The following is a 15,006-nucleotide window of genomic DNA, read 5'->3' as shown; positions in this document are numbered from 1 at the left end:
CATCCTGGGATGAGGCTGTCAGTCCCACGCTTGGCTTCTCAAGGTCACCAGATGGCAGCCTCTCTTCTGGATCTCCCATCCACATTCCAGGTTGGAGAGAAGAAGGGGGAGGAGCCAACTTTTTCCCCTTCGAGGCACTGCCTTTTTATTACCCAGGAGCAGAGCTTCAGCCAATGTCTCATTGGTCAGAAAGAGTCACATGGCTGCTTTTAGCTGAAGGAGGTTGCAGAAGAACATGGAAGTGGTGTGATGAGTGATTATAATTTTCTTCTCCATGTCTTCTGGCATTTTCTAAATCAAGCCAGACCCTAAAACAAGCTTTTGCATAGAGGATAAAAGGGCTTTTTGGGGTTTAAAAAAGGGAGTAGGGGTAGATTGCTACATGGGACACAAGAGCAGAGTGAAGGCCACAGCAGCTGGACTGCTGGAGGTCTCTCCTGATGATTCCAGTCCCTCTTGGTGTGTGGACCACCTCAGGCTAGTGCTGCTCTGAGAACACGCAGTGAAGTGCAAGTCCATGGCTGCCCCATGAAGGCTCTTCCCTATGTGGGCTGCCTTGCCGGCCTGCCCTAGCTCTCTCTACTTGCTGGTCTGCAAGAGGGGTGGATGTGTGCTAATGCAAAGCTGGGCCCACTGGCCATTGGGCCTCTGTCTGCAAACAAGCTGGAGTTTGTCCCCCTGCACAGGCCCCCAGGGGCTCACGCCAGACCCACCTGGCTTCGCATCCTGGCTTCCTTTTTGTGTTCATGTCCTATGGCTGCTGTATCAAATGATCACAAACTGGGTGCCTTAGTACAACAGAAATGTATTCTTTCATAGTTTTGGAGGCCAGAGGTCTGAAATCTGGTGGGGCCACGTTCCTTCCAGAAGCTCTAGGGGAGAATGTGTCCTTGCCTCTTCCAGGTCCTGGTGGTTGCTGACGGTCCCTGGGCTTATGGTTGCATCTCTCCAATCCCTGCCTCTGTGATCACATCACCTTCTGTCTGTGTGTCTACCTCTGTCTCTCTCTTATAAGAGACACTTGTGATGGCATTTCGTGTCAACCCAGGTAATCCAGGACAATCTCCTCATCTTAATTCCTTAATTACATTGGCAAAGACATTTTTTTTTTTCCTGAATAAGGTCACATTTACAGATTCTGAGGATTAGGATGTGGATATCTTTTGAGGGGCCACCTTTCAGTATATCGTACCCATTAACTGTCCAGTGACTTTACTGTTTTGGGCCTCAGTGATCGTGTCTATAGATTGGGGATGAGAAGCCCATTCTCACAGCACCTTGTGGTGACCACCAACCTTATGAGCAGGAGGTCTGGGCCTCTCTGTGGTGGAGCCCTGTCCCTCCCCTCTGTTCTCATCTCCTAGGGCAGCGTCCCCCTCCTTCCCTTTTGTCATTGACCTGTTCTGATCCCGGAGACGGTTGAAGAGGAGCTGGGAGGCGTAGACTGTGAGGGCCTCCAGTCTGCAGACCCTTGTCCCCATCTCCACTGTTTCTCCTTCTTGCATTGTGGGCGCCCCCTCTCAGTGAGGTGTGTGTGGTGCCCAGGCATGGAATGTGGCAAGGGTTAGACACAGACAGGCTCCCTTCCTCCCCTGGGGGCCTCCTGCTGGGGCTTCTGCCCCCTCCTACCACCCCTGTTTTCCCATCAACACCCTGGGACTCTCTTTTCCGGAGCAGTCTCTGGGAAGTTAGGGACCTTGCCCAAGGTTGCATAGCCTATTAGCAGTGGCTCCAGGGCCTGTGTTGTCTCCCCACCTCATCTGAAGTCGACTGGGCAGCCCCTGCTCCAAGCCGAGGCCCTAGGAACATCCCTGGGAGGTAGAACGTTCGTCCTTTGGGTTTACAGGGTGCTAAATGCGTCATGACAACCAGACTGGAAAAAAATCAATCACAATTTCATTTCATCTCCAGATAAAAGAAGAGGTTTACAGGCCAGAAAACCTCCTTATGGAAATTGGTGTGTCCATGAGCAGGGTGATCTGATCTGTTAGGGCTTGTTTCTAGCAGGAGGCCTGGGTTTGGGGAAGAGGTTATCTGCCAGATGACCCAGGGCTCCAGGCAGATACAGTTTCCCTAATCCCCACTCTGATGGGAAAATGGGGGGGGCTAGCTTTGAGAGACTGCAGGTCCGGGTTGGTGCGAGCTGCTGGGCTGCACCTGGCTTAGGATGGGATGAGGTGGGAGGCGGTGGGCCTCTCACATTCAGTCAACAAAGTGGCCTGGGTCTCCACTGTGTAGCTCCCAGTCGGTGTGCGGGTTGACACCTGAGTACCCCATTACAGTTGTGCAGCAGGCCAGGACTGGGGTCTAGTGAGCCTCACCTCACCTGTGAACACCTGCAGCCCCATCCCTGCAGGGGGCAGAGGACATATGATTGGCACAGAGTGTTCTTGGCAGAGCCAGGGTTGGAGTCTCCTGTGAGCTCCCTGGTGGCCGGGGACAAGGGCCTCACCCCTCTATCGTGACTCTCCATTGCACACCAGTGGCCTTCTGGCTCCCTCCCCTAGGACACCCACTGAAGACACACAGTTGACACATTTCTGGCTGTGGAGACACCCGGGGTGCTGCTCTGTGTATGGGGACCAGTGAATCTAGCCTCAGCATCTCTCACCTGGGCTATTCTGGCAACTTCTGCCCAGGGCATTCCACCAACTCTTCCTTCACATTCTCTTCCCTGTGCATTTCTTCATGTGCTTCTCCCTCCACTCTTTCCCTCTTGCTGTTCTCTCTGCTTGAAATGTGTACCTTTCTCCTTAGTTCACAGTCTCAGCTCAACCTGCATGGAGCCCACTGTGGTGAAGGGCAGGGGCAGGAAGAGCCCTGGGCGGTGGTGGGAGGGACGGGGGCATCCGCGAAGCTCTGTGTCCTGGATCTGGAGCCCTGGACAGTGGCTGTTGAGGGTGTGGAGCCCTGAGTTTGGCTGTACGGATGGACAGACAGGCCAGGGTTCAGTTCCCTGCTACTTGGTCCTTCCTGGGGAATTGGGAGCTCCTCCGAATGCAAAAAAGCTAAGGCTCAGGGGCTGGGGAAAGAGGGAAAAGCCTCCCCAGGCCGTGTAACTGGGAAGCAGGGACTCCAACAGGCAACACGGGAGGGGTTTTGTGCTTAGGGAGAGACTCACTGGGGCTGTGATTTTTACACTTCAGACTCTCATCTGTGGAACGCTTTCCTCACAAGCAATGGACCCAGAATACCCACGTGCAAGACATAGGAAGTGGGGTGGGTCTAGAGCCCCAAAGGCCCTGAGCCTCCTCTGAAGACCTTCCAGATCCAGGCTGGGGAACACACACCTGGAGGATCACTGCTTTGGAGGAGGTTGGGACTCAGACTGCCCCAGGAGGCCTGGGACTAAGAATGACAGGCCACAGGGATCCCTCCTGGGAGCCTTCCTTCCTTCTTTCCTCTCTCCCTTGGCATGCGGTAATGCTTTTGTGCTCTTTGGCCTGCCTTGTCTGATCTTCAGAGGAGCCTATAGAAAGGATGGACCTTGCTGGACTCTCAGGAGGCCAAGGGGAACCTGGAAGTCAGTATGAGAGCCCCAGATGGGCCTGAGCTGGTATTTGGTTCTACCACCCACCCTGCCTAGAGAGCATGGGTCCAGGGGCCAGACGTCTGTGGTCCAGCTTGTTTTTTCGAAGGAAGTAACTTTTTATGCAGGGAACTGTTTAGACTACCTTGGTTTTAAGCAGACTGAGAGCCCTGTCCTGGGCCCTAGTTTCCTGACCATATAATGAGGATAAAGAGGGGGTCTCTACCCTGCAAAAATAAGGTGCTCTATCTAGGGAGGACACACTACTGTACAGTTTTCTTCCTCCTCACTGGGAATGGTTCCAGCAAGCAGAAGTCCTCCTCTACCTGGGCTGCCAGCCATGGGTGCCATACTGTGCCACTGGCAGTGCGGTGGAGAGGGTACCTGGAGAAGGTGCAGCACCTGAGTGTGGGCAGAGAATGGGGCATACCAGTGGGTCCTGCCCTGGTGACTCCACTCCCCCATCCCCAACCTCAGGAAAACCAAATGAATAGAAGGCTCAAATAGTAGAACGAGCGATGCAAAAGATTGCTGGCTTGGGAAATTGAAAGTAAAAGCCCATGAGGCTAACCAAGAGTAAAAGAAAATAAAAAAATATGGTAATATAAAAGAAGATCAAATAAAATAAATATAAGCTGAGAAACCGTGAAAGTGAGATGAAAGAGGTTGGCAAGAAAGGGTAAGGAAGACAAAGTGGAGGTGGGCCATTTACATAGAACTGGAGAGCCAAAGGGGGAATAAGCGATAAATACAGCTTTTTGTTTTTTTGTTTTGTTTTGTTTTGTTTTTGTTTTTGTTTTAAAGAAAAACCCAGTGGATTAAAAGGGGCAAGTGGCAGTGAAGTTTTCTGAGCTCAGAATCCTGGCAGAGGGTGGGTTTTCTGGAGCCCACGGGCCCAGCCTGGAACTCAGGCTGCAGGGCTCCAAGCCTGGCTCTTTCTAAGTTGCTGGTGGACCCCACCTTAGGGAGATGACCTCAGGACTTGGGTTGGCCTCCTCCTAGTGTACTTGGGAGACCGTGTCTTCTCTGTCAGAGCCTGCAGAGAATCCCCCCAGGCTGGGCTTTGGTCTTTCTTGCCAGCAGCAACCTTCACGTAGGGCCTGGGCTGAATTGTCTTAGAAGTTCCGGGTGGGCTCTATGCTGGGGAGGGAAGAGGAAGGCAGTTTTTCAGGGTACAGTATCATATCTCATTTGGGGGGTCTCTGGGAGGAAACATGATTGGGGAGGGGCACCTCTGCAGGGGTTGGGCAGACAGGATTCCAACTGGCCTTTCCGTAGCACAGTTATTGGCTGGGTTGAGAAAGGAGAGGTGTGCATTTCTGGAATGACAAAGCTTTAAGTTACAATGATCATGGCTTCCTAGCCAACCACCATGGCCTCTCACTTTGCCTTGAGGTTTGTCTGTAACTTCAGCAGTAAACTACTGGCTTCTAGCAGCCTTCCACTTGAGATTCCTGAGGGGCAATCGATCTTTTTACGGCCTTCTTTATTTCTTTGTATGCAAAATGGGAGCGCCACCTCACAGGTAAGATGTAGTGTACTGGGCACAATGCCCACCTGTGGTATATGCTAAATAATGTAGTTACAATCAGTATAACTGAATATCTCTTAGTAAAAGTAATCACCTGTATTGGCTGAACTCTGTGCAAAAGAAGGATTTACTGACTCACTTTTAATTTCTGTGAATACATCTTTGTGTAGTTAGGAGCAAATCAAGAAGACTGAGTCCTGGGTCTGCCAGCAACTGACCTGATGCGTCGGGTAAGTCACTCCTTTATCTGAGCTTCGGTTTTCCCTTCTGTGCAATGGGTAGGTAATATATGACCCAGAGTTTGCTAATCTATCTTCTTCAGCCAAGTTATTACAGTGGGGGTGGTCTTGCTCTTCAGGTAGAACCGCTTCACCAAGAGCCTGGTTTTGGGGAGGCAGCTTTGTGGTCTCAGGGGGTTATTAGGGCTTAAAGGGACTATACTGGCTGGGATCAATAAGTAATTAAGGGTTTGATGAGCCTGATAAAGCCCCCAATAATAGCCAATGTCCTTGAAAGCTGGCAGTCCCAACCTCAGGTGGCAGAGAGGATTAACAGTCTTGCCTAGAGGTGGGTGTGCATAGGGAGGAGTGACCCTTGGGCCTGCCTCCCAGCTCCAGGAGAAATGTGACCTGTGCAGACTTCCCCTTGTGGCCAGGCAAGTGGAACCCAGGCCATTCCAGCCTGGCAGGGAAAGTCAGCCCGGCTGGGGAGTGGTAGGAGTATGAGCACTAGGAGATGAGCATCTGGGGATGGTGGAGGACCCCACTCTGTGGAAGGTAGAGGAGGAGAGGCTACCTAGGACAGGAGGGGAGGTTGCCCCAGGCCAACAGCTTCCCAGGGGGTTCCAACCCGAGTCACAACCCTCATGGCCCCAAACAGAGGGACCTCATCATCCAAACTAGAAACTGACAGAAGTCTCCTCAAAACTGTGTGTATTGATAGGTTGCTTTCTTAATATTTAGAAGGGAGGTCTTGAGGATTGTCCTGCTACAATCATGCTACCTCTACTTAGTGCTACTACATACATCAAGGAAACTTCTAACTGTGTTGGAAGTATCACATACTTTACTAACACACTGCAGAGGCCCAAACAAGTTGAGTTTGGGGATTTCTGACCCTGTGACTCTTGACCTCAGGTTTGAGCACCTACCGGACGACCACACCCACTATCTTTTCAAGGTGGACAGTCTCATAGGAACCAAATTGTTATATAATAAAGTCCATCCTTTATTTCTCTACTTTCTATAACTTTTTGGCCAGCAAATGGTGGAATTTTGAGAGAATAAGAATGGAGGCATGGGTGAGTGGGGGTTTGGAGAGGCTGGGTGGGGCATACTTTATAACTTAAGGCCCCAAAGATAGGTTTCTTGAGGAAGTGCATTTGTGTGGGCACCACACCCAGCCCCCAAGCCCAACCGCCTTCAGGTCTGGTCATTCCTCTCTTCTTGCCCATTGGCCCCTCATCCTGGAAGCTGTTTGCCTGCTGGTGTGGTTCCTTGCTATTTCTCTAACCCAGCTTTTACTCTCCACCAGGCTGCCCCCACCAGGCTGAGTCAGCCCCAGCAGCCACTGCAAGGGCTGCCTCATTGCTCTCCAAGCTTGTACTTGGCCCTCTCTGCACAGCCACCTCCCCCACCTTTCCAAAGTAACATTTGTCAATGACTCCTCCGTGGTTGGCAGCTTGAGAGACACACACCCATGCGCGTGCGCGCGCGCGCGCGCGCGCACACACACACACACACACACGCACTTCTTTATCTTCCTGCCTTGGCTGGATAACCAGTGTTCAATGCCTGGAGGCCTCTCTTCCTTCTCCCTTGGTAACCTCCACTCAGCTTTTAGAACTGTCACCTCTTCCAGGAAGCCATCCCTGGCTCTTCTTCGCATGCTTGGCCACGTGTATACATGGCTCATTCAAGGTCCTCGTGACATCTTTTAATGATCTGTTTAGGTGTCCGCCTCTCCTACTGCACGGGGAGTTCCAGGCAAGGTCTGTTGTTAAGCCTCTCCAGGTCCCTTGCTTCCAGCGCAAGGCATGGCAGGTACCTTCTGGCTGACCGACTACAGGGCCAAGGGGCGCTCCTGGGTTTTCTCCAGCGGCCTCTTACACTAGGCTCTGCCAGGCGCGCCCAGACCGAGCTTCGGCTGAATTGGGGTCCAGGAAGTCTCAGCTGTCTCCGCGAAATCTTGGGTGTGCCACGTGGAGCCCAGTCTGGGACTTGGGGGTGGGGGAGCTGCGCATCAGGCTTGCCACCTCCTCCCAGGCTTTTGAGCCCAGACTGGTTAACCCTGCATCTGGTGGTGGCCCGCGGGAGGCATTCACCAGGCGGCAGAGAGAGCTGGTTCGGCGCGGGCCGCCAGGAGCGGGCTCTCAGCCCGGGCTCGCGCGTGAAGGCTCCGTGCAGAGTGGGGAGTCTGAGTACGCCGGCCGCTTGGAAGGCTCCTCACGTCCAGGCGCCGCGGTCACGGCTGCGCCGGTTTCCGGCCATGAATTAGGCTTCAGAGTCCGAGCCTTCTGCCTGACTCGCGGCTGAGCGCCGGGCCCGCGGGGCGGGGGATGGGCTCCCACCGAGGTCTGCGCCGCTAGCTAGGGTGCGAGCCTCGGCTCTGGCTCTGCTCCGCGACGCTCGGCCGCGTCGGGTCCCCTTTGGCTCCCCTTGCATCCCGGAGCCTGCCTCAGAGACCCGCCCCGTCTCTCTCTCCGCTACCCCTGGTGCTGCTCCGCTAGGGCTCTCTGTCCGGGGCGGGGGGCATGGCCCGAGACGCTCGGAGGCTGAGGTCGCGGGCGCTCCGGGATCCCCCGAGGGCAGGCTGTGGCCGACCCTTCTCCATCCTCCTGCCCCCAGCGAACGGTGGGCATAAGACCCAGGGCCGCCAAGTGTCTGCGCGCCGCGGACTCGGCCGGTCCCTGCAGCCATGCCGGCCCCCGAGTGTCCCCCGGACGAGGAGCGCGGAGCACCGGGCGCCCCCTCCGAGCCGCGAGCGGGCGAGCGCCGCGCGGCGAGGCTGAGGCTCCGCAGTCACGTGGCCGAGAGGAGGGCGGAGGGGAGGGAGGCGGGCAGGGAGGGGAGGGGGAGCGGAGCCGAAGGGGAGGGGGAGGGGAGGGGGCGTCCTCCGCAGTTCGCTCCTCGCCGGGGCTCAGACACACAGCGAGCCCGGAGCCGCCGCGCCGGCCCGGCCGCCGCCTCCGCCGCCTCCGAAGCCGCCCGAGCCGCGGGAAGCGCCGCCGCCGCCGCCGCGGGCCGCCCCCGCCTCGCCGGCCTCGGCTCGGGCTGCCAGCGCCGCCGCAGCCGCCACCAGAGCGGGAGCGGGAGCCGGAGCCCGACCGCGCTGGGCTGGGCTGGGCTGGGCTGGGGCGGGCGCAGGGCGCAGGGGCGGGCGCGCGGGAGAAGACGCACGGGCGGGCTCGGCTCTCCCGGGGAGCGGCCCGGGACTGCACCCGGACCGGCGCCTCCCCGCTCCGCGCTGCCCTCGGCCTCGCCCCGGGCCCGGGCGGATGAGCCGCGCGCCCGGGGGACATGGAAGCGCTGACGCTGTGGCTTCTCCCCTGGATATGCCAGTGCGTGTCGGTGCGGGCCGACTCCATCATCCACATCGGTGAGCGCGGCGGGCAGCTGGGGCCGAGGCTGGGCGGGGGCCCCAGCGGCGTGGGGGGTGCGCGGCGTCCAAACTTGGCGGTTCCCCGGGCCGAGGGGCTCGGCGGGCGGTGCTCCCCCGAAGGGCCGCGCCGCGCCGCCCCGCGGAGGAGCTGTGTATGGGCCGCGCCGCGCTCCCGCGGGCTCTTCGCCGCTCCCCGGGGCTCCAATCCCTGCGGCCTCTGCCGACACTTAGGGCCGCGGCTGCGGGGAGCCCGAGGCTGGACGCGCGTCCGGACCCGCGCCCATGGCTGGGCCGTCGGCGGGCTCCGAGCAGCGGGGGGCAGGGGGCGGGCACGGCCCCGGGTCTCGCCAAGTTGGCAGGGCAGGATCAAAGAGGCCCCGACCGGAACCGTGTGTGAATGTGGGTGGGTGGGTGTTGTCAGCGTGTATCGCTGTGTGTGCGCCTGGCACCGTGTTGGTGTCACTGCGAGAGGGCGTTGGGATGTGTGGGTCCATCTGAACCAGCGTTGGTGCGTGCACGACTGTCAGCCTGTTAGAGTGGACACAGTGTCTGCCTGTTTCCCCGGTGTGTGTCTGTGTATCTCGCAGTATATGTGTGGGTGTTTGTGTTTCTGGTTGTGGCGACTGCAGCCCAATCCTGGACAGTTCCAGAGTTTCCCGTGGTCCAAGTCTTGGGGGCCGGCAGACGGTCCAGGTGGTGGGAGCCGGGGGAAGAAGCGTGGGCGGCTGGGGGTGGGGAGGAGTGTGTGTGTGCGCTGAGCGGGAAGAGATGGATGGAGGGATAGAACCAGGAGAGATGAGCTAGAGGAGAAGAGGAGGGGGCGCGTGGAAGGGGAGTGTGTGGGAGTTGGTGGCGACAGGGGAGGAATCCCAGGAAGTTGGGCCAGGTTGGGGGGCTGAGAGCGGTTGCTTTGGGGGAGCCCCTCTGCAGTCGCCTTTCCGGAAGTTGGGAAAGACCAGCGAGCACAGAGAAACTGGGGGTTGGGAGGTGTGAGAAGGCAGGGATGATGGGACGGGCAGGGCGTGGGGTGGGGGGTGGGGAGGAGTGGTGAGGGAGTAGGCCTCGGCTGGGTGAGCTGCAACGCCCCCCGCAGGGGCCCGGCGCCAAACCTGCTTCCCGCCCGGGGGGAGGGGGGCCTCGGGTCTCGCGGTCAGCATTGCGGCTCTGGGTGTAACGTGGAACCCGGGCCTCCCTCCTCCCGCCCAGTCCCCAGCTCCCGGGATCATAGGGCCCAGTCCTGGGACCGTGGGGACCCTCGGGGCCTGGCGAGGCTGGGGAGACTCCAGAGTTGCCCAGGCTGCAGGGCCAAGCTCTGGCGAATCGGACCGATCTCCGCTGGAAGCGCAGAGTCCGCCAAGGCGGTGCTAAGCGCGCAAAGGGCCAGCCCGAGGCTGCCCTGGAGATGTTCGCGGTTCTAGAAGGCCCTTTCAAGAGCAGTACCTTATGAGGGCCTCAGCTCTACTGGGTCTGAAGGGAAGGGGTCTAGGGTACAGTCCCCTCTCCTTCCACATACACGCAGGAATAAGCAAGGAGGGGTGGAGCCCAGGGAGCCAGGCTGGGTAGCCTTAAGTGGAACCAGGATGGGACTGACCTGCTGATCATCCAGGCCCCTGCGTAAAGAAGCCCCCAGGTGCAGCAAACTCAATGTTGACCTGCTTACTCAGCTTCACTCAAAGGGGGATCTCAGGGCAGAAGGAAGTCATCATTCCATTTTGGGACTGGAGTCTGGGACGTTGCCCTGCAGGGGAAATTCCTGGCTCCCGCGATGGGATTCAAGGGGCCATATCAAGGCATTTAGGTGCTGCCTGAGGCTACTCCAGCTTGCCTCAGTCCGTGGGGCATGGTTGGGACACGAGGTGGCTTGGTTGTGAGACACATGTGTGACCTGGTGGCAGCATATGCAATGTGTAACTCGTGTCAACTGTGTGCACATGTACTCAGTGTGTGGGGGACGTCTTCCCGTGCTGGTTGACGAGGAGAGCCTTAAACTGTCCTGTCTAGCTGAAACCCCAGTCCGAGAAACTCCTCACCAGGCAACCAGCCGACCTGCGAGCATCATGACCCGAGGGCCAAGGCTAGGGTGGGGGTGGGGTGGGGAGGGAGAGCTCCTCTCTAGGCCGGGTCTTGACCCCTCCTCTCCTCTAGGTGCCATCTTCGAGGAGAACGCGGCCAAGGACGACAGGGTGTTCCAGCTGGCCGTATCAGACCTCAGCCTCAACGATGACATCCTGCAGAGCGAGAAGATCACCTACTCCATCAAGGTCATCGAGGCCAACAACCCGTTCCAGGCCGTTCAGGAAGGTGAGTGGCCGCGGCGCCCAGGGCTAACTAAACAGGGCCGCGGCCTGCCAGGCGGCGCAGCAGCGGAGACCCGCGGGGTTGGGACGGGCTTGGCCGCCCAAAGCCCCCTGTGCACCTGGGCAGACGCGCGGTGCCAAGCACGTTGCGCACGCCCTCGCCAGCCCACCACCAAACGGTGGCGCGAGGAGTGCTCTGCGCCGGCGAGCTGGAGCCGGGAGCTTGTGAGCACAGCGAGCTGGGCTCTTTGCCGGGCGTGTTGCGGGATTGTGCGGTTCTTTTACAGCTGGGTGCGCGCGTGTGTGCGCCGAGCGCTGGCGGCGCAGGCGTATGTAGCTCAGGGCCGTCTTTGTTTCTTGAGTGTTTGTGGGTGGGCGTGTCTGCGTGCCGGGTACCTGTGTCGGTGCACCGCCCCTGACCTCCATGGGCAGGGGTCTTCCGCGTCTGGAAGCAAGGAGCGCCTGGCGCCGGAGCCCGCCGACTCCCCTCTACGCAGCGCAATCTGTTACGTACGGCATGTTGTGCCCTGCGCCCACTGAGTGCCTCGGCCGGCGTTGTCTGTGCCGTGCTTCTCCTCCGGGTTTGGAGGAGCCGGTTTCTCTCTCGCTGTCCCTGCCGCGGGCGGAGGCGCCGTCGCCTGGGCCGGAGGTGGGCGCTGTTTGACCAGAAACGAAGCAGAGTTGGGCCGGCGGGTTGCGGGGAGGGAATCCTAGCCCTTGCCTGTGCGGCCGCCGTGGCCTGCAGCCACTGCTTCGGTTTGGACCCGCCAGCAGGGGGTTAACGGGTGCGTGGCGGGGGCGTTCTCAACGGCGGCACCCTCTGTTTCCCCCTCCTCTCTCTTTCCTTTCCTTCTCACCTGGTTCAGGGCTGGGCTCTGGAGCCCCGTTCCTCCTCCATGTCACTAGCCACCTTCCTGATCAGGGCCTAGGGCTCCTTCCACCTCTGGCATCTGCCTAGCCTAGGTACCTTTTTCTATTCTCTGGCTTGCTCTCCGTATCCATGGGTTGACTCTGAGGCCCTTGCCCTGGAGTGTGAGGATAGGGGACACAGCTGTGGCACAGGATGCAGGGATTCCTCCCAGGAGGGACTGACAGGACAGCTGGTATAGGTAAGAGGTGGGCTGGTTGAGTGTTCCAGGCCAGCTCCTGAACCCCCCCCCCCCCCCCCCCCCAGCCCATCCCTCCAGTGGCTGGGCCCAGAGCCCTTCTGCTGCCTTGGGTTATATGTTGGCTGCTGGGCTCCTGGGTACCTGCACAGGTAGGGTGATTCAGTGAAGCCTCTGATCTGTGTCCAGAAGGTCAGAGCTGGTGCTGGAGAGAACTTTGTGCTAGAAGGAGGTCTTTGGGAGTCTCCTATTCTTGGGTGCAGCAGAGAAGGGGAAGGCTCAACTGTGAGTCCTGAAGGCCCAAGGATGCCTTAAAGTGGGTGTATAGGCCTGGAGTTTTGAGTGTGTTTTTGGAGTGGTGGCGAGTGGGGTGAAGCTGGCGTTGCCTATCGTGGGGACTGCTGCTTCCAGCCTTGGCAGATGTCTATTGTCTGATGTCCACTGAGGTACAGAAGGGGGAATCCCCATCCTTTGGTGTCTGTGTGGCCTACCACAGCCCCTGCCCTCACATGGCCCACCCCTGGACTTCCTTTCTGTGTGATCTCCTTACACCTCCTTGCAAGTGTCTGGTGTGAGCTCCAGCCAGGGAGGGTGGGGCCTCCTTAGCCAGGAATGACCCTAACTGGGGTGGGGATCCGGGGTGACACGGACTTATCCAGTCACATGCCATGATTTGTACAGTGCTTCTTGCTCCCTTGACACTGTTTCTACACATTTGTCTCTGTGGACAGTCATTCTCTGTGCTTGGGAGCTGAGGACACAGGTGGACATATGCATTTCTTGCACCCAGGGGCTCACAGTGTGGTGGTGATCCTGCCTGTGTTCCACATGCTGCTTTGGCTGTTCCACATTCTCTGTTAACATATTTTGCTTCTTTTGACTTCCCCTCTGCTATTTGGAGTATTCCATGTTCATTCATTTTGCTCCTGAATGATGCCCATCCCCCCTCCCTCCAACAGCAGGTCTCCAGGGAATGAAGATGATGCTCTTGCCTAGGGTTACAGTCTTAGGCAGGTGACACACATAGGTGAACCAGGCAGCTGGACCCTGCAGGGCCTGTAGCGTGCAGTCTGGAGAGGTCATCTCTGTTAAAAGGAGCAGCTGTTATACAGCCTTAGCCGATTTTGCCATTTGGGAATGAAAATCCTAGTATAGTAGATGTGCCAATTTTTTTTTGTAAGGGGAGCCCCAAATCTGGACTTTAATTATAAAATCTGATTTCTAACTGTTGTTAACGAATCAAACCATTTAAACAATAAGCCAAACAAAACATACCTGTGGGCCATTCAACCTTCAAGCCCCAGGGCACCTTTGTCCTGGAGACCCAGGGTCTTGCTTTTCTGGATCTCAGTTTCTGTATTTTTATGATTGGAAGAATGTCTCAGGCTCCAGGGATACAGGCTGACAATCTCAGAGGGTGTGAGGGGGAGCGTGTGTACCTGTCCAGAAGGAGGGAGTTGGATCCTCGTGACTGAGGGATGTCTGATGACATCCGGGTAGAAGCATACTGACCAGGTGCTACTGGGATGCCTGCTGCCCAGAGAGTGTGTGCTGGTTAAAGCTGGTATGTGCTTTCAACTGATGAGCCATGTGGGCAGAAGTCCACATTGTTATCCCATGACCTTGCACAGACCTTGGATGTTGACAAGGGATAGGAAGAGCCAGCCCCTCAAGGGCCTCAGGGAGTGCAGAGCAGTGCTCAGAGGCTCCTTGTCCCTAGCCTGGGGCTCAGCTGGGCAGGCACTCAACTCTCTGCATGTCCTTTCTTCTGTGCTCTGGGCTGCTGTCCATCCTGTGGTGTGGTCCTGCTTGGTGGATATCTTCTCTCTTTCCTGGGCCTGGATGATCATTGCAGCAGGCCGTGGGTGGTAGATATAATTTGGGTGGGAAAGGAAAGGACTTCTTGGTGGAGAGTGGCCATGGACCGAGGGCAGAGGCACACCGGGGTTCAGTTTCCATCATGGGCTGGACAAGATCCCAGTGGACCCCCAGTACATTTGGGATTGAGGTGATCCTGTCCCCACTTTGCCTTCGAGGCAGCGCCATGCAAGGATAAGAGAGCTTGGTTGCTACAGCCCAAGAAACCGGGTTCAAATTTGTCTTACCTCATGTGCAAGATGGAGATGTCCTAGCCTTGCTCCGAGCTTCTGTTCCCATATCCGTTAAAAGGAACCAACCATACTACCTGGCTCATGGGATTATCATGCAGATGAAATGAGACAAGACATGTATAAATTGTCTGCAGAAGGCCTGTGGTAGGCGTTCAGTAAATACGAATTCCCTCTCTGTCCCCTGACCCAGCTGTGAATCCATCTCACTTTCTCTTGAGGCTGTTGATATTTTCAGCCACATCGTTTCTCAAGCTGGTGAATTCCTTGAGAGCACACTCTCACTGACCTTTCCATTTTCAGCATTTTGCTAAACTTTTTCCCCCCTGATTATAAAAGAAATGCATCGCTACAGTGAGCATGAATCAATTAAAAAATGTAGAAAAGGAAAATGCCATGCATGTTCATTATATAAAACATGAAAGGGACAGGAAAGCCTCACGAGGCAGAACAGAATCGTTCAGAATCCTACCAGTTCCTTCCAGTCTTTTTTCACTCACTGTATTTTGTTAAGTGCTGAGCGAGAGCTCCCATTCTGTTCTGTTCAGCTGGATACCCTGTTTTTTTTTCTTCTTCCATGTAACATCTTATTGGCTCTTTCTGAAATTGCTACAACATACATGTAAACACTGCTTAGCGGCTGCATATATTTTTCAATATTCAAGACAATCAATTTTTTTAAAAATGAAGTCGTTTATATGCTAAGGTATGCTTAAGTATCACTGAAGAGAACAAGAAACTCTGCTTTGATTTGTTGGTACTAAGATTTATACCTACGATTTCTTCAGGCTGGTTTTGTACAAGCTCCTGACAAACTACCTTTCAAGACACCTGG

At 56.7% G+C, this 15,006-nt stretch overlaps 1 protein-coding gene across 2 annotated transcripts in view; it reads left to right on the top strand.

Annotated features, from left to right (window-relative positions):
• The first annotated feature begins 8,445 nt into the window (after positions 1-8,445).
• The window catches only part of GRID1 (glutamate ionotropic receptor delta type subunit 1), a 699,728-nt gene continuing 693,167 nt past the window's right edge, over positions 8,446-15,006 (top strand). The window contains exons 1-2 of one of the 2 annotated variants that reach the window (XM_043596766.1): positions 8,446-8,657; positions 10,806-10,961. In XM_043596766.1, the coding sequence (XP_043452701.1) occupies positions 8,579-8,657; positions 10,806-10,961 (235 nt within the window). In that variant the 5' untranslated portion in view covers positions 8,446-8,578. The remainder of the gene's footprint in view (positions 8,658-10,805; positions 10,962-15,006) is intronic. The other variant, XM_043596765.1, reaches the window with a different exon arrangement.

This window comes from Prionailurus bengalensis, chromosome D2, assembly GCF_016509475.1.
Source record: "Prionailurus bengalensis isolate Pbe53 chromosome D2, Fcat_Pben_1.1_paternal_pri, whole genome shotgun sequence".
Classification (NCBI taxonomy): domain Eukaryota; kingdom Metazoa; phylum Chordata; class Mammalia; order Carnivora; family Felidae; genus Prionailurus; species Prionailurus bengalensis.
Note: the sequence above shows the minus strand (reverse complement) of the source record. Positions and strands in the feature narration are given on the sequence as shown.